Genomic DNA, 18,600 nt, shown 5'->3' with positions numbered 1-18,600 from the left:
GCTGCGGGTCGGGCGTGCGGGCAGGTAGGGGGATGGGCCTGCTTTCTGACTCCAGGTGGAGGAAATAACCTGGGAAATCCCTGTCCTTAAGGAGCTCCCACAGGGAGGAAGTGGGAAACTGATGGCTGGTACTCAAACTGTGCCCCCCCCTACCCCCACCCTTGACTTGTTCTGGGAAAAGAGCAGCAGGAGCTGGGACTCCCCTGCCCCCTGCCCTTGGGCCGGCGGTGAGATCAGCACTGGTCAGCCTAGCTTAGGGGACAAAAGATACTTTGGCTCTTTTCTCAACATACTGGTTGAATGTGGGAAACTTGAAGGAGAAGGTTCTGAAGGCTTCAAGGTTAACACAGGACACCTGTTTATTTTACATGTACTAACCTGGACTCATCTGTATTTCTCCTGGGAATACAACGCAGAATACCTGTCAAGAGCCACTGAGAGGCCATTTCATGACTGCCTCCGTCTAAGCTGAATGCCAGCCCTTCTCTCCTCCCCACCTTCCTCCTCAGCTGGGCCCAGCGCTCCCGGGGAAGGGCCGGGGCCTGGACCACTGTACCCAGTAAGGCCCGTGGGCAGAGGGAGCTGTCTCCCGTGTGCTGACCAACTGACACACTCATCTGAGTGTGTGTCCTTCATCCCCGGCCAGCCCACACTGCGTCCTGTGGCATCAAGGCACGTGGGCTTTGTTCAGTCAGAGCTCTGCGTTCCAATCACAGCTCCACGATGAATTGCCTTGGAAACGGATCCAAGTGACTTGACTTCTCTGAATTTCAGTGTTATCGTTCAAATGGAGAGGAAAACGTACCGTACATAAAGGCGTGGCAGACTGCGGACCCTCTGAAAATGACTTCAGTGCAAGTGTCCTGAGAAGGCGAATAGCCTCCCTCGGGGATCCCCGTGCGGGGCGTCCCTCTGCAGACTGGGGCCTGAATGTTCAAAAGACTGCTGCGCTTCAAGCTTGGACCCTTGGCTTCTAAGTCCAGCTCGTCCTCCGGCCATTTTTCACATCAGCTGCCCGCTCTGAGCCTGTTTTCTCCTGTAAAATGTGCACAATGGTCCCTGCTTACCCCAGTGTGGCCACACGTATTAGTGGGATAATGACGCATGGGAAGGAATCTCCTAGAATGCACAGTGCATTCTGTACTCCAGGAGGAAACACCCTCCCCTTGAATCCGGGGTGGCTAAGGCCTCAGAAGTGGGGAAAGAGGGAAGGGTAGGCAATCAGAAGTTAGGACCAATGTGTGTGCCTGGGAGGAGGCAGAAAGTAAATCCATCTGTGTGTGTGTTGCCTCCTGCCACCTAATGCTACAATCTGCTTGAGTATTTTCACTGCCATCTGTCTGCAGCTTGAAAATATATGGCCTTATTCTGTCCTGTTCCGTGTTTACATCTGGTTAGCAAGATTCAGCTGGGGAGATAAATGTTCTGGAGAGGGTGCTGGTAGCAGGATGTGATGGTCCTTAAAAACAGCATTTTGTACTTAGCCTTTGCTTCTCCTATTTACATGTAAAAATATGTGTGGAGCACGTCCAATCCACACAGAAATTGACATATTATCTTATTCAAACCTTACTTGAAGCCTGAAAAGTAGGCATTAGGCTCATTTTTATAGATGAAGCTCATAGAGTGGATTAGGACTTTTGGCGGGCAAGGGATAGAAACCACAACGCAAACTTGGCTTCAGACTAAAAAGCGAGCTTATTGGCTCATGTAACTGAAAAATCCAGAGGTAGAGCTGATTCCAGGAAAAGCTATAGTTACCACTCAGATGATCTCCACAGGGTGGGACTGTTTTTCTCTGTGGCTTTCACTCTTAGATTTTCTTTATACTAGATCCCCACCTCCACCCTGTGAAAAGTTGCCTTTCTCAATGGTCCCAGCAAAAGAACTTAGATCATGTACCCGGCCCTGAACCAATCTGAGTGCCCAGGCCTGACCCAATTTCTGAGTGGCCAGTAGTTTGGAAGATTCTGATTGGTCAAGGTCTGGATCATAAGTCCAGCCCTGACCCAATCTCTGAGTGGGTGGGAGTTTGGAAGGCTCTGATTGGTCAGGTCTGCATCATAAGCCCAGCTCTGCAACTGAGGCTGGATCAGGTCCTGGAAACCCAAGGACTGAGAATAGGAATGTTATGGTCTTGCAAGGAAACTGGCCGTCCCCTAGAGACCAAGGTTAGGTGGCCTGCCTGGCATCACACCTAGAGTCTGACACAGCCCAGGCTCTAACCTTGAGCTGGCTGATTTCAAAGGCCTTGCCATCTCTTGCCACACGGGGCAGCATGCCTCAGTCCCAGCTACACATTAGAATCAGGGCAGGAAAGGATTTAAAACAAATACCAGGACCTGGGCCCCACCCCTTGACCAAAAAAAAATAAAAAATGCTTTGGGGGTGGGGTGTGGGCATCAGTATTTCTCAAAAATTCCCCAGGTGACTGTATTGTGCAGCCCAAGTCAGTGGGTTAGGATTACCTTCCTTTCCTCCACTATATTCTGTAGGACACTCGGTGTTATGAGTGGGGTCACTGTCCCAAAGAAGGGCTCAGGACCCAGACGACCTAGGTGAGTCTGGGGGATGACGAGCAGGTGCCTGGGAGAGCTGGGATGTGACCTTGTGCAGCCTGGCCTCGAAGCTGATGCGGGCCATCTCAGAGTAGAAGGCAAGGGCTTCTCATGTGAAGCTGGGCGGGCATGCTGGCTCCTCTGTCACCTTGCGCAGCCTTAGCTGTAGCATGTAAATGACTTTGGCAGTTGCTTAGTTGGCAGTGCACACTTTAGGAGTGAGAAACATCGCGGCCCCCGCCGAGTGGTGCCCTTCCCTTGTTTGCTGTGGCAGCCCAGCCGGGGCTGAGCTCCGGGAGCAGGCGTGCAGAGGAAAACACCCGGCAGCCAGGCTGCTCCTCAGGTTCCAGGCCACCAGGGTCACCTGTCCCTCTTCTAAGACAAAGGGGAAACAATTCAAAATGTAGCAGCTCCTGAGGGACCTGCTTGTCCCCCTGTGGTTAGTCACAGGCGATGGAAAGGAGCCAGTGGCTCCCCTGGCCACCACTACGCCTGACCAAATGTGTTCGTCTCTTCCTTACCCATCCTCCCTCCTCGCCTATTTCTCTGTAACTGCTTAGAATCACTGGGACCGCAGAAAGGGAACCAACATCGTTGCTTTATGTGCCAGGTACCATCTCTACAGTGGAGCAAACAGGCTCCCAGAGTCTCCGTAACCTGCCCAAGGTCGCATGGGAACGAGCTCCTGGCACTGAGTTCCAAATCCTCAGCTTTCCTGAAGCCAAAGTCCTTGCTCTTTGCCCAGGGGGACACCCGCAGTCCATAGATTTGCTTGTTCCCCCCGGCCTCCCGCCCCACACCCATTATTTTAGAACTCCATGTTGCTTCATTCACTATATGGGTCACTTTTAGGGTCCCCCATGTCACTGTGACACAATCGAAAAACCAAGAGCCTCGAACTCACACGTGTGCCCCTCTCAGGGCTTCTGCCCAAGTCACATCTTCTTCCCAATAGACAACTTGACCATTTCACTCTGGTTTACAGCAAGATCCTTTATTTACCTCCTGTTCCTCAACCATGTCACATGAGCACAGGCAGCCAGGTACCTGTGTGGGCTCTTGGCTTTGTAAACGTAGAGCAGTTGGTATGTACAGAAATCATGCACCTCAGTGATTCTTTAACAAATACTTAATGAGTAAAAATACTTCAGGTGTTTTGAAATGTCTGCCCGTTCCTGCATTCTAATCACTGAAAAATATCTTGTAGAAATTTTACTCAACTGTAGACACGTTTACTCTGCATACTTGCTAGTAATTGCCAGTGGGTTTCAGATGTTTATTTCTGGAGGTTGTTCTGGAAACCAGAAGCTGTTGGTTTCCATTCGGATAGAAACACTGTCCCTGCACATGTGACAAGCTCCACAGCTCATCCATCGGACACGGCCACGGTACATTATTCAAAAATGGCATCTCTAGTATGGCTGAAGGCTGCCTTTTCATACACTGCCTCACAGGAGGCTGTTTCTAGACTTAGTGCCTCAAATTGGCCATGTCCTTCACAGGAGACCAAAAAGCCAGCACCGTGACTATGGGTCCTTTGGGTCTGTACGTCTTCCCAGTGTCTTCGCTCACACGTTGGCTTAGGCTGCTGTCACTCAGCACACACCTTGTGCAATGACAAGACACAGGGCTGACTCTTCCACTCTCTCCGAGTCCAGCGTTTGGACATTTATGTACAGACAAAGAAATGGAAAATCATAGGCAACAGAACTCCAAAACAAAATAGACATTTGGTCAGATCTATGATTCCAGTTTTGCCAGAGAAACTTTCCAGAACGTCACCGGATGAGTGAGGTCTTATCCCGCCACAGCTGCAATCGGCCAACCTGGTGATCTCGAAGTTCATCATCAAAACAGTTAAAATAGGGAACTGTCCGGGCCTGATTTGGCAGTAGGGCTTCTGTAGGCAGTGAGGTAAGTGAATCACACGTTCTGTAGCTGACCCATGGGAGCCCCACCTGGGCTCTTGAGGACACCAGCCTCGGCTTTGAAGGAAAGCAGTATTACAAAAAGGCCTCCAGTCCCACCAGCCAAATGCTCTCTACCGTCAGGGACCTGACAGGGCATGGGGTGGGGTGAGCAGATGGTGACATTTCCCCAGGCCGTGACACTGTGCGCTGCCCCTGACCGTGTCCACCCTGCCAAAGAAGCGGCTGGATGCCAGGACTGCAGACTCTCCCCCTGCCCTCGGGGGGCTGAGGGGTTCCCTGTGTAACTGTGGCAGCAGCAGAGGCCAAGTTCTTCAGCGCTCTGGTTTGCAGTGTTGTGTTTCTGTTGTTTTCTTTGAAGGCGACCACAAGAAGTTTTACGTGATTTTACATTCAGACAAATAACCATTTGATGACTCTATTTCAGAGGACTGAAAAAACCAAGTAGCAACGTGACACAGACAACAGGGCTACCGAGCCTCTGGTCACACCGAGCAAAGTAATGCGCCATCAGGCAGAAAGGAACCGCAGAAGCAAATGATTGGGAGGAAAAAAAACGCAAGGGAATACAAGCTGAAAATTTCCCACTTACAATAACCAAAGGGAAGAGGGACCCAACATGGGATAACAATCCCAAATAAGAGCTTTCTGTTGAGGCAGGTTTCTGAGCATGGAATCGTTACTGCGGGTGGGCGCCGGACAGTACCAAGCCTGCCCGGGCTGACCCACGGCCATTCTTGCCGACCCCAGCACCGCAAATGTTCTCATCGGCCTGGAGCAAAGATGAAATCCAGGGCCTGCCGTTCAGCCGCAGCGACATTTGGATGCCACAAATCCACCATGAAAACCACCCTTGGGCCATCTTCTGCTGAACCTGGGGAAGGTGGGAGGGGGAAAGAAGGAAGGTTCAAACAGCTCCAGAGCCTGGACTCAGGCAGAGTTGAAGCCCACACGGTTAGTTTTCGAGCACAGATTAGGAAGATCTCCTCTCTGGTCAAGAATACGACCATGGCTTCCTAAGGTTCTCAGCAGAGCACATAAAAGGAAATAGGCAGACGGAGAGGGGGCGTTCGGGGGCGGTGGAGCAGAGCGGACTTTTAGGGCAGGGAAGCTATTTCGTATGATCCTGTCATGGTGGACACATGTCATTATACATCTGTCAAAACCCACAGAATGTACAACATAGAGCGAACCTTAGTGTAAACTGCTGACTTTAATTGGGTGCCAATATTGGCTCGTCCATTTTAACAAATGTACCACACTTAATGCAAGACGTTAATAAAAGGGGAAATTGTATATGGGGGTGATGTGTCCTTTCTGCTCAATTTTTCTGGAAACCTAAAACTACACTTAAAAATACAGTCAATTAAAAAAAAGCAGCAGCGTGGAAGGTAGACACTCACCTTCATGGAAAGCGGTGTGTAGGAAAGAGTCATCAAAGAGCAGGCAGCGGCCTTCTGCCCAACACTGGGGCTCGCCCCCCACCACCAGCTCACAGCCACTTGGAGTTTTCAGACCTTGGCACGAAAAGCAGAGAAGAGAGAATGAAGGCAGACAGGACCAGGGGTGGCCGGAAGTCAGGGAATAGCTGCTTTGGGGAGAACGCTCGACTTCCGAAGCACCCACACTTCCCCCCTCGGATGCCCGGTTTGGGGTGGGGGTAGTTCAATAGGGCAAATACAGGGTGTGCGCCTGGATCTTTGCCAAGCTCCCTGGAAAAACTCATTCTTCCGTTGGCCTAATCTGTTCTAGGTCATGGACTCCTCTGATTAAAGCCAGGAACCAAGGCTTGCTCTACACATTTAAGACTCCCGAAGCCCAACCCTGGGACCCCGGAAATTGAGGAAGCCAGGTTCAGAACCCCACCTTTTGATAATTTCGTTTCCTATAGTCCCCTCTCCAGGGCTGTTTTAGGTGAGATGAAAGACGCAAAGGTTCACCTAGTGCCCTCCTCTTTGGGTTCCAATCTTTCCATCCATTTTGAGGCCCGAGGATGGCATGTTCTCAGCCTAAGTTTCCCTGGCCTCATTCTGGAATACTGGAGGACACCCCTACGGCAACGCCTGATCTTCCAGAGGAAACAGACTGACACCTTCGTAAGGAGCCCTATGCTTAAAACACTAGTGAGGAGTCCCAGGGTCGGGTGCCTAACCCTGGAGAGAGGGGTCTTGTTGAAACACTGCTGTGCATGTGTTTTCACACTCCCATTTCCAATCCCAGGGTCTGGGAAACACTGGGCCCCTGTCACTAATGGATTCAAAAGAGGCTGGGTCAGCCTGGAGCTTTCCAGGATTGACCCAGGAGAAATCGGGGCTCTGTAAAAGGAGCTGGAATTGTGTTCTCATCCACACTCAGTGACTCACTGGGACAAACCCTGGGTCAGCTGGCATTCCCACTGTGATCTAATGCCCCTTTATGACAAACATGAAACAGCCCTTTCTCTAACAGGCAGGGTATTTTAATGCACTCTTTGAACCAGAATGACTCCAAAAAGCACATATGCAGTAAGAATTCTAAGAGAGGCCACATGGAGGCCTGGGAAGGACAGAGGACCTGGAGTCAGAGACTGGCTCTGGCTCTTATGTGCTGTGTGACTTTGGACAAGCACTCAACCTCTCTGAGCCATAGCCTTCTTGTCTGTAAAGAGGGCACATTAGCATACTTACCTTCCAGGGCTACACGATCACTGTCCTTGCTCCCAATAACTGAAGACTTACAATGAGCAGGTTTGTGTCAAACATATTACACACATCACTTCACCTCCTTTCCAGATGGAGTAACTGAGATTTAGAGAAGTGACCTGCTGGAACTCGCTACGTAGTCCGTGCGGGAGCTGAGATTTGAATCCAAATCTGTCTGGCTCCAAAGAAAAAGCTCTTACAATGCTGGACAGTATGCTATAAACGCTAGTTATTACATTAGTAGCAATGGCAGTCAGGTGATGGCTGAGGTTCCTGCAGTTAACGCAAGTTTCAAACATCAATATACGTTTCATTGAATCGGCCGGGGCTGCCCACTCTGAGTCTGAACCCAAGCTCTGCCGCTACTGTTAACAACCGCTGGGGGTCGGGGGGTCGGGTTGTAAAGGGGTTCAGCCGCCGCTCGCTGTCCTAGATGAAGAGCCCCACAGGCCACGTCCTCTTTTCATGCGTGCCCTAACCCGTTGGAGCGGGTGGAGGTCTTTGGGAATAGGAAGTTCTCTGCAGGGACAGTCTCCCCCAGGGTTCCAGAAAGAAGCACGTCTTTCTCTGAGCCACTAAATAATTCACTGCCCCGCACCATGGTACAACAGAAAACTGGCCTGGTTTGCTGGCTTGCCAGCCCCCTGCTTACCCTCCTCTGCCTCCCCATACCCTCTGCTCCAGTCTTCCGGTGGCCTACTATTCCTGCGTCTCGCCCACCAACCAGTTTAGTTGGCAGAAGTAATCAATACTCCCCCAAATAAAGCATTCAAGTGGCTCCTGGGAACAGACGGCTCCCACACATGGCCTGGGTTAATCCCATATGCCCAGGTCCCTCTCTGGCTTAAGGTTTGCGGCTCTGTCCCCACCGACCACTGAGGGAGGTGGGAGAAGGGTGGAGAGAGGGCCCTGTCTACCAGCAGCCCCCACTCCAGGAGGCTGGCAGCTGGCTGGCACTCAGGGTGGGCAAGGCAAACATGAGCTGATCTGCTGGTAGCACGCAGCGAGGCAGCCCAGAAATCTGAGAGCACACGCGTGGAAGGAAAATGAGAGTTCACCTGTACTTATTTAGTGAGAATTTGCTGAGTACGCGCGTGCATTTTCATCTACTTTTTCCGGGGTTGGCCATTTAGATGGGTTTCGGCCTCCCCAGTAACACCTGCCTCGTCTGCGTCAGAGGTTGTTTCCTGGAGATTTGTGACAGTGTGCTCAGGATGTCCCAGCCCCGTAAACAATGCTGAGTGAAGTCGGGGTCAGAGATGTCCCGTGGCTCCCGATGGCGTCGAGACTGCGTGACGCCACCTCTAGAGGGCTCAGCGAATGTGTACCACCCAGATGGACTGGGTACCTGAAGGGCAGTGGCTGGGGCTGCAGTCCTCCGGAGGGACGGTCCCACCAATCACAATTCAGACAGAAGGCAGGAAAAGAGGACGAGGGTTGGCATTTCAAGAGCACGGTTCTGGAACCACACGTGCCTCCTCCACCTTCAGCCAAGTAAGTAACTGGTAGAGGTGTGGCTGCCAGGCACCTGAGTGACCTCATTCTCTAGACTCCCTCTCTGTCAACAGCCACGGTCACGTGCCTCAAGCACATCTTTGTTTCTTTCCTAGGTGGACACCAATGTGGGCATGCCAGTGGAAAGAAGGAACTGCTGAGCAAACCCAACCATGGAGCCTGACCTGGCCATGGGGACGAGCCGTACCGCAGTGGGATGTCTTCCAAGGCTTCCTGCTGTCCGGGGAACGTGACGTGGCCCACTTTTTCTGGCGGCCAATAACTAGCTGGGCCAAGAAGGGAAATACGGGTCATAGAGAGGGCCTGTGTGGGTGTGATTTACACACACACACACGTATACGGGAGATGCACAAAAGGCACTAATATACAGGAGGCAAATCTCAACACACCTACTCAACACACCTGCCCGGAATTCTATCCTCAAACGCCCTTCCCTACATCATTTTGAAGCTTTTAAAAAACACAAAAGGAAAACCTTTTAAAACGAACAGTACTGTCCCCCATTGCTCACCGCCTCAATTCCGAAGGCTGGCATGGGGCCCCCTCTGTGGTTCGCTCCCACCTGACCTCTCCAACTCCAGCCTCCACAACTGGACTCCCCAGCAGGCCGACATGGCTCTCCCAAGCCCCAAGGGGAAGGCTCCTCCACAGCTCTACCCTGGTGGTCCCAGCAACCCTTTCAGGTCAGAGCACCCCCCCCCCCCCCCCGAGTAGCCGCCTGCCGCCCTCACGACCTCTGACCTGAGTGTTGCCTCCGTGTGATTTTACTGGTCATGGTCCTTGTCATCGAGAGGATGGATCGTCTCTTGGATTAATTAGAGCCCCTCTCATGCACACACAGCCCTTCTAATCCTCCAACCAGCCTTCCAGGGAGGTATCCTTACCTCCATTTGAGAGAGAACAAAACGGGGCTCAAAGAGTTTCAGGGCCGTGCCCCAGGTCACTCGACAAATGGGGCTCACAGATCTGAGTCCAGGTGTGTTTGCTTCCAAAGCCTGTCCATTTCCCACTCTGTTTCCTGAGGGCAGAGGCCGTGTCTTATGAATCTTTTCTCACACTGTTCAATATATATGGTGTTTGATCCTTAAAGCTACTCATTTGCCGAATGCTGTCATGTGCCAGGCAGCATGTCAAGTAGCTATAGAAGATAGTTATTCAATCCTCTCAACGAGACTGTGCGATACATACTACCTCCCCAGATGAGGAAACTGAGGCACAGAGAGACTCAATTACTTGCCCAAAGTCACACAGCTGACAAGAAAGCCACGCTATTCTCCTCCATAGCCTCAACCCTGTCCAGACTCTCCTCTTGAAATACTCAGTATGAACTGCTCAAAACCAATTCCTTTTTGTTTTTTAAAGCAGTGACACCCTCTGTCCAAGCCACAGCTTACTCAGAATCCCCAGAGAGCAGGAGAAGCAGAAGGCTCTGGGTGAAGAGGGGGTGGAGGGCCTGGGGCACCCCACTCAAGTCCCCCCTGGCAGCCCCCAGGTCCCTCTGCGGAAGTACTTATGAACCTCTGCTCCGGCCCACGTCAGGCTCAGTCTCCTTGTGTGTGTGTTTTCCTGCCTCCATCCTGAAGCCGAGACAGTGCTGCAAACTCCCAAAGCTGGGCCTTTGCAAGGCTCCCAGCATGCTCCTCTAGTCTGGGAAGCTACCCGTGGTGCCATCGCCCCGGGTAACCAAGCCATTATCACGACTCACCAGGAACAAATGAGGCATTCCGGGGAACTAATATCCCTATTTACCAAGTTGTTTTCCAGCCTACTTTTATTAAGCACTCACCCTCTATCAGGCTCCCTGTGAATAAATGTTTTACCACACACATTCTCTTACTAGCTCCTCAAAGTAACCCTATACATGACCTTTTTACCTCCACCTTCCAAATGAGGAAACTGAGGCTCAGAGAGGTGAAGTGACTTGCCCAAAGTAACACAGGTAGCTCGTGGTGGGGCCAGGATGCAACACAGGCAATCTGACTCCAACCTCGTTCTCAAAAGCGGGGCTGCACACAGTCCGCGTATGACCAAGTTCCCTAGACTCCGAGGAAAATCACCACCAAGCATCAGTGCATCCTTGAAGATTCAGACGGCACGTAAGTATCTTTCCCAGCCTCCCTGACGTCATTATGAACCTCAGTAATCATCGTAACAGTCTTTGGCTCTTGTGCCCCGCTGTCCGATACAGTAGCCGCTAGCCACACGTGGCCATTTAAATTTAGACTCAGTTAACAATCGAGTTCCTCAGTCACACTAGCCGCCTCTCCAGCACTCAACAGTCAGTCACCCGTGGCTACTGGCTACCATACTGGACAATGCAGGTGAAGGTCATTTCCATCACTGCAGAAAGCTCCTTTGCACAGAGCTTCTGTCAGAAAGCACGTGTATATTGATCACGGGTTTCTTTTTTGACCCCAACCTCTGCTGTCAAAATGGTTTACAGGTGATTCATCAATTTGTGATAGAGGTAGAGTGAAGAATGCGAAAAAGCACCCTTCTGACTCCTGAGCTTTCGTGACGTCTGGATTCCTGTAAGTCAGGCAGCCTGTACATAGAAGGGTGCGCGCTGGGAGACCCCCGGCCGTGTAACCTACCTAAATGGCAGCGGATGCGGATGTTGGTGGGTCCGTAGTGCTCCGTTATCACAGTCCCAGGGCTCAGCACGGAGATGCACGCGTTCCCAAACACATTGTTCCCAATACAGGTCCGAAGGCTTCCGAGCAAGCGGTACGTCCGTGGGCACTTCCTGCAGTTCCTGGGAACACACACCCCCTGATTGACCAAGTAAAAGGTGACCCACTCCCCACTGGGGGTGCTGTTCATTTTCCAGCCCTGCGGGAGGCTGCAGTTTGAGAAAGCTTTGTAGAGGGTCTCGAACTCGCACAGGATGGTCTGGAAGTTCCGTTCCAGCAGTTCCACGTCATGCTTCTGGGCGTCCCGGGAGAAATAGGGCGTGGTGGGGAGGTCGGGCAGGAAGAAGACCTCTGGCTTCTGGATGGAGGGCCGGCTGTTGAGGTAGCGGCCCTGCTCGCGGATGCCCTTATGGATGCGGCCCATGCCGGACCAGGAGTAGCGCTTGGCGTACTCCTGCAGGTTGTGGTAGAGTTTCTGGTTGAGTCCCTCGTTGTGGGTGCAGCGTACACACTCAGGGGCCTGGCAGTACACGTACCCGTTCTGCAGCCCGTTGGCGTCGGTGCCCTGCATGAGGGAGTTCACGGAGACGTAGGTCCGGGGCTGCTCCCGGCCCACGTGGTAACAGTACCACACGAACAGGACCAGCAGGCAGGCCACGGTGACGACAGCGGTGGTGTCGCAGTCCCTTACGGACTGGATGCCCGTGGCGATGCAGTCCCTCAGGCCATCCAGTGACCAGCTCCAGGCCACCAGCCACTCGAGCGACATCTTGGGAGAGTTGTTGTGGAGGGTGTGAAGCAGGGTCAGACAGTCAGTCCTCTGGGGTCCCAAGGGCACCCACACCATGCAGGTTAGCGCGGGGGCGAAGGGGCAGCTGGGGCAGGAGGAGGCATGGCTGCCACTGTTCCTCGGCTCCTGCCACGGGCGGCACTCGCACACTACCAGGCCACCTGTGCCCACCACTCCACGTCTGGCAAAAGTCACTGTGGGTAGGGTGGAAAAAGCTGCTTTATGTCATATTAGCAAGTGAGGTTGGTCACTGTGAAAGGATTTTTTTTTAGGAAGTCCAAGCCTGGGATGAAAAAAATAAATAAACTAGCATAAATTTTTACACCTGGCAGAGTCCTTAACTGAAATATAAAGTTCCAGATCATTTTATAAAGTCCTTGTTGAGGGGGGCACACCTTTCTCAATCTTGCGTATTCTCTCCCCATTTTACCACCAGACCCATTTCCCAAAAGACCAGTGTTTCATCTGCAGCAAACACTGCTTGATTATCACAGCAGTCCCAGCTATTTTGTCATCCTCAGGAGGTGCTATCATACCCATTTTATAGATGAGGAAACTGAGGCTCAAAGAGGTCCTATAACCACCCCCACCCCAAGTTCATGCAGCCACTGCAGAGACCCCATCTTACTTCAAAGCGATGTCTATCCATTTTCTGTACTCTTTTATAGTGGGTATTTAAAAAATGCTTATTCTCCTTAAATCTCCATACTTTTAAACAAAGAGACATCTGGATTCAAAAGCATCTTAAAAATGGCAAAGGAACTTTAAAAGGAACTGCATGTTTTCCATTTTACTTTCTCTTTTTATAGCATTTCATCAATCTTATTTAATCTCTCTTGCCCTTCTGACATGGGTTGGGCCTAAATCAAACCGGAAAAGGAAGTAGGCTCTCTGGGGTCACAGCTTTGGCAGATGCAAGGCATTTTCTACTGCTTGGGAGACTACCTCCTGGCCTCACCCATGGAGTTACAAAAGTGGGCGGATGGAATAGAATGGAAATAGAAGCCTTTAGAGGTCTCTGTCTCCAAAACAGACAGAAGTACTTTGCCACGTACCTTGCCAATGGTGAAGGCCAGTGTCTAGCACCCCGATTATCCTAATAACCTAAAAGTATGATCACAGCCCAGCTATCACGTTTCCTTTACCTATAAAACCCCTACCATGTTTCCCAGCTGAAACCCTCTGTCCATCCTTTTACTAATCTGATGAGAACAGCCAAGTCTACGTGCTACTACAAGTCTAATATATTCCCTCCTCTGGAGGAGCAAAATAATTCAGACAAATCGTTTTGTACTCTGCCCTCTCTCTTCTCTCTCAGGAATATGAGAAGGCAACTAAAAAAGTGGGAAAGCTGTACCCTCCCCTTTCTCTGGGGACTAAATTTGGACTGAAAATTCCTGCAATGTAGCAAAGAGATTAAGAACCCAAACTAGAGATGGGCTAGACTGAGTATTAATCCCAACTCCGGGCAGGTCACTTTCCGTCTCTAAGTCTCAGTTTCCTCATCTGTAAGATGAAGTAATGCTCGGCGCACTGGATGAAGCTGAATGATGGATGTAAAGCACTTATGATCATGGCATAGAGAGCATTCAACATGTGGTGACTGCTATGACACGTGGCATCCCACCTTGATTAGCCAGCAAACCAAAGGTGGGGCATCAGGGAGAGTTATCTCAGGACTGAGAATTCCAACAGCTAAAGGACACTCTTGTTGCCACACATCTCAAGTGATTTTTTTTTTTTGTCCCCAGACTTGCAAAACTCAAAACGAAAGAAAAACCTCAGGTGCTCACTAACTGTCTCTTTGCATCTTCCCAGCTTAGACTGACTAAAGTATCACTTGACTTCAATGGTTAGTAGCCCAAGACATACATGCTGAATAAGCATGTATACTTTTTATGTTTCTAGGAAAAATACACCAGTGGGGAAGCTATTTTTTTTCTCACGTATTCTCAGTTTCTTCGCAGATTCGGGAGAAGAGGAAAAGGCTGGGCCCACTGCACTGAAACAGACCCCTCTGCTCCCCTGGTTCTCTTAGTTCTACCATAACCGGCAGCTATTTCCTCTTGAGGAGAAGGGAAAGAAACTCTGGATGAAAGCTGTTCTGTTTGCAAGCCATCTTCCACACAGAGCCCCAGGATTCCTAAAATTCAGTGTGAAACTATCACCTGGGTGACAACAAGCACTTGTACTAAAAGGATTTCCCCCATCACCGAGCTAAATCCCTAATTGGAACTTTTAAACTCCCTCTCTCAGGAGGAGAGGTGTTCTCAAATGTTCTAAGAGTGAGATGGTGATAATGTGACAAACACCTGTTAATTGTTCGTTCCCGTCAGCTTTGCTAATCTCTAGTTTAAGTCAATCCAAATGAAGACATGGAAGACGGGTACATGAGGAAGGAATCACTTCCCTGGACAACCCTGCCGCTTACCCCGTCCTTGGGGAAGGCTCATCCTGTACAATGCCAGCCAGGAGCTCCCCCTCGACTGAGCTATAAACAAAAGGCAACCAAAGACCCTGATGCCTGAGCCCCAGCTCCAGACTCTGCTCTCAAGATCATAAATAGTATGGAGAGCTGAAGTTAGGACTTTTCACACTTGTCAGTTACTTTTAGCTAAAATATGCAGGTACGCCCCTGAGCCCAGAGGTGGATTAACAAGCTCCCAGCTGAAATGCGACACTAAAAGAAACCCTTACATTTGTAGGTGATCGGCAGTTATCGAGTACTGGTTCAAACATTTGACCCTTCCAGCACCCAGTGATAACTCCCTATTTCCTCAGTGGGGGGGCATGGATTCTTCCCTCCTCCCCAGCTCCTGTCTCAGTGACCACAGCAACGTCCAGCTTCCTTCACACATCGGTTCATTTTTATCTCTCATTTCTGTCCTCATTAGGGATGGGGACATCTCATCGCAGTTCTGCACTTTAATAACATGCAACTCCAGATCTTAAAGGTCAGTCGGCTCTGGGGAATAGGGTCCAAATGCATGGCCAGTTGGTGAGCAAGTCCAATCAAATATGACTTCTGATACAGTGAACACCTGGGGGACAGACTCATAGCCTTAACCTGGTTAATCCAGTTCCCATTACCAGTCCAAGAGGCTGCCCAATACTAAAGAGCTTCTGGTCACTGTCAAGGTGCTGCCAGGCCACCTCAGAAGCCCCTGCAGGGAGCAGGCTGGGCAAGGTGTGTGATGCATGTAGCCCTCTCCATCCAGGAGCCTGGAGATACCCTGGGGCCAGCCCTTCCCGGTGGGGACCTGGAGACTTCTTCTCCTCACTTTCTTGGCCAGCTTTTTCAGCATCCACTCACTCTGGAGAGTGGCGGGGGAAGGGGAGAGCAGAGGATGGGTTAACAGGGATGGTGACCCGGAGGTCAGAGGTGGAGGGGGATGGGACGAGGGAAAGAGGAACATTGACAGGAAAAGTGGGCGATCAGCTCAAGAGTGGGAAACGGAGCTTATGGTGATCACTCAAGGCACAGGGGAGAAGGGTCACCACGGGAGATATGGGAAGTGGGTGATGCTCAGATCTGGGGGGAGGGGGGAGAGCAAGCAAGGAAAGGGCCCGAGGTGGAGGGTCACTGGGAGGCGGGTGCTGGGGGCGGGGAGGAGTTTACACGAGGGAGGGGACCGCGATGGGGCACGGGGGAGATGGAGGATGATGCCCGGCTCTGGCCGCTAGCACAGCAGTGGCGGAGGCGCTCAGCACGTAGCGAGCGTCGGGCGCCAGGGCCCCTCGGCCCGGCCGGGATGCGGGGCGCAGGCGGGCGCCGGCGTCCCACAGCATCCCCAGCGGCCGGCCTGCAGCCGCCGGGCCACCGCCTCCTTCCTCCCGGTGTCGCGAGGCTGGCCGGGCCGCGCAGTCCTCCCGCCCTGTCGCCCCTGGAGACGCCGCTTACCTGCGCCCGGCGCGCGGCCGGCGGGGGTGGCTGCTGGGGCCGGGGCGACTCTGCCGCCCGAGGGCGCGGACGCGCGGACGCCCCCTGCCCGCGTCGCTGAGCCTCCGCCCCGCCGCTGCTCGGCCCACGTCGCGGGAGCCGGAGCGGGAGGCGAGCCGATGCCCCGCCGATGCCGACGCCGCGCTGCGCTCCGCGGGGCCGCGAGGACCACAACTCCCACAATGCCGCGCGCGACCGGGCGGGCGGGGAAGGGGCCGCGGGCGGGGAAGGGGCCGCGGGCGGGGCGCGGACGGCGCGGGGGCGACCGGCCGGCTGGGACCCCGGCCCCCGCCGCGGTTCTGCGCGACTCGTGCGCTGGGTACCCCGAGGCCCGACTCGCGCCGCCCGCGCGGGGGGCTTTTGCCGGCGCGGCCGTGACCCTTTGCAGTGAGACCACCGCCCGCCCAGTCCGAATTCGGTTAATTCGCTCAGTCCGGCGTGCATTAATTCACTCGTCCCCCGTTTCTCCCTCCGTGCCTCTCTCTGTTCTCCCTCCCTTGGTCTCTCCTTCCCCTGGCCTCTGTTCCACTCTGGCTGTCTGAGTCTCTCCCTCCTACATTTCCTCCTTGCAGTCTCTTTCACTTTCCTTCCCTCGCATTTCCTCCCTCACTTCTTCCTGCCCTGACATCCTTTTCCCTTTATTGATTGATTCATCGTACACTTATAAGGCCCTTGGGCGCTTGCGATGAAACCGCAAATCAAACCGGATCGTTAGTCTCACTGAAAACTCATTCGTTCAGTACCAGTAATGATTGGGCCACCTCTCTGTGCCTGGCCCTGTGCTGTGTGCTGAAGGGGTTCAGACGAGGCCCCTGCGGGCAGAGGCTCATAGTCCAACCAGGAGTAAACGATGCCCAAGGAATCGCAGGTGTAAGTCACCTGCCGCTCAGAGTGGAAGATGACAAAGTACCCGACGAGATGACAGTGTGTGTGTGTATGTGTGTGTGTGTGGGGGGGGCTCATGAGGGCGTGGAGGCCCCAGGGAAGCTTCTCTGAGGAAGTGATGTTTGAGCTTAGGCCTGTGGGAGAAAAATCAGCTAACAGTGGCGATGGGGCACGTTCAGCGCTCCAGGGGAGCCATGCATAGGCAGGTTCTAGGAGCGCAGGAGTGAGACAGCCTGCCCACGATCCATCTGCTTCTGTCCCCCAATCCACTTGTTGCTGTCCCAGGATCTACCTTGTCCCTGTCCCAGAACCCACCACTACCGTGTTCAGAATCCACCTGGTCCCTGATTGAAGAACCCACCTCTCTCCCAGGTCCCAAAATCCACCTCACCCCATTGCAGAAGCCACCTTTCCCATGACCCCAGAGCCCAGAGTCCACTTCTCAGTGCTGTCCCAGAAACCACCTCTACCAGGTCCCAGAACCTACCTTGGCCTGTCCCAGAACCCATCTCCATTGTGGTTCAGAATCCACATCTACTGTGGTCCAGAATCTACCTCTGCTACGTCTTAGAATCCATTTCGTCCTGTCATCTCCCCTTTTCTCACCTTCAAAGGAGAACTTTTTTCTTTTATTATACTAAAATAAGCTTACATGCATACAGTGCATTGGAAAGCCATAAAATGCACCCAGATTTGTTCAAAGTGTGGGTAATCGACAAGGATATCGTTTTTAGAAACACTAAATAAGACGTCTCTTTTCACTGCCCGCATGAGTAGAATGGAGAAGGTGGCAGGGCATTTGGTCCATCACACGTTCAGAAAGTTGCTCAAATTTAGACTTCCGCAAAGGCGCTTGTACATCCAGTCACTGCGTCACACTGACAGGGATGAAAAAGAGAAACATTTTTCACATAGTTGTAAATGTGTGTTCCATTCCTAGACCACACCATCTGCAGTACATTATGAATTAATATTGTCTATAAATCCTGTAATTATCTTTGACCAGTGCAGTTATTTTGCTCTGTATGGGTTAAGAGTATTTATTTGTTTAATGGCAATAATATCATATACACAGTTTACTAACCTTACTTGTCTTTTCTTCCTCTGGGAGACCCTGGGAGGTGAGTTCCCCCGGGGAAAGAGTATCCAGGTCTTCCAGAGGGGGCTTTTGAGTGAGAGCTCCAGATAAATTATCACTGCGCTAATGGAGGATCTGAGATAAGGGCCAAGTGCACAAATTGTCTGCCTTTGGCTTGGCTGCCACTCGTGTCCTCCTCCTCTCACTGTCTTCTCTAGGGCAGTCTTTCCCCACCCACTCGGAGGCTACACAGCCTATCATTATGCCATCTCACAGACTTGTGGGGGCCACCCGATTCCCTTCTAGTACAGATGGAGTCACTGAGCGTCTAGAGAGAAAACATGCCTTGCTCAGTCAAGGTCACAGCAGGTCAGTAGGGGAATGTGTAGCCCCTGGAGAAAATGCTTGATGGGTGCATTAAAGAAACTGGTACAGTCACTTTACAGAGCAATTTGGTAGTATTTGTTAAAACAACAACAAATGTGTATACCCTAAGAACCAACAATTTCACTCTGTCTACCCTAGAGAAATTCCGGGGTAGATAAAAGAATAGTTATGTTTTCATATTTTATAATGTACAGCTATGAAAAAG

The 18,600-nt window shown here is 51.9% G+C and overlaps 2 protein-coding genes across 2 annotated transcripts; both read right to left on the bottom strand.

The window, feature by feature from the left end:
• Positions 1-586: 586 nt before the first annotated feature.
• ASPHD2 (aspartate beta-hydroxylase domain containing 2) lies at positions 587-16,130 on the bottom strand. The gene is made up of 4 exons (XM_033097912.1): positions 16,007-16,130; positions 11,277-12,388; positions 5,890-6,003; positions 587-5,360 (listed from the first exon to the last, which is right to left on the bottom strand). Exons 2-4 carry the CDS (start codon positions 12,160-12,162, stop codon positions 5,251-5,253), a joined length of 1,110 nt encoding a protein of 369 aa, XP_032953803.1. The 5' UTR covers positions 12,163-12,388; positions 16,007-16,130; the 3' UTR covers positions 587-5,250.
• Positions 15,686-16,489, bottom strand: LOC117017825 (proline-rich protein 2-like). Its single transcript, XM_033098417.1, has one exon. The coding sequence runs from the start codon at positions 16,487-16,489 to the stop codon at positions 15,686-15,688; it is 804 nt and encodes a 267-aa protein (XP_032954308.1).
• Positions 16,490-18,600: the final 2,111 nt, after the last annotated feature.

Source organism: Rhinolophus ferrumequinum, chromosome 25 (assembly GCF_004115265.2).
Source record: "Rhinolophus ferrumequinum isolate MPI-CBG mRhiFer1 chromosome 25, mRhiFer1_v1.p, whole genome shotgun sequence".
Taxonomy (NCBI): Eukaryota; Metazoa; Chordata; class Mammalia; order Chiroptera; family Rhinolophidae; genus Rhinolophus; species Rhinolophus ferrumequinum.
This window is presented reverse-complemented; position numbering and strand designations above follow the sequence as displayed.

What these genes read in the sequence shown, in the direction of transcription:
- ASPHD2 (XM_033097912.1), bottom strand. Translation starts at nt 12,162, where the DNA reads ATGGTGTGGGTGCCCTTGGGACCCCAGAGGACTGACTGTCTGACCCTG. An exon ending in CCGCATCCGCTGCCATTTAG is followed by an intron (nt 6,004 to 11,276) that starts GTAGGTTACACG and finishes TTTCGTGCCAAG; the next exon opens with GTCTGAAAACTCCAAGTGGC. An exon ending in ACACACCGCTTTCCATGAAG is followed by an intron (nt 5,361 to 5,889) that starts GTGAGTGTCTAC and finishes CACCTTCCCCAG; the next exon opens with GTTCAGCAGAAGATGGCCCA.
- LOC117017825 (XM_033098417.1), bottom strand. Translation starts at nt 16,489, where the DNA reads ATGCACGCCGGACTGAGCGAATTAACCGAATTCGGACTGGGCGGGCGG.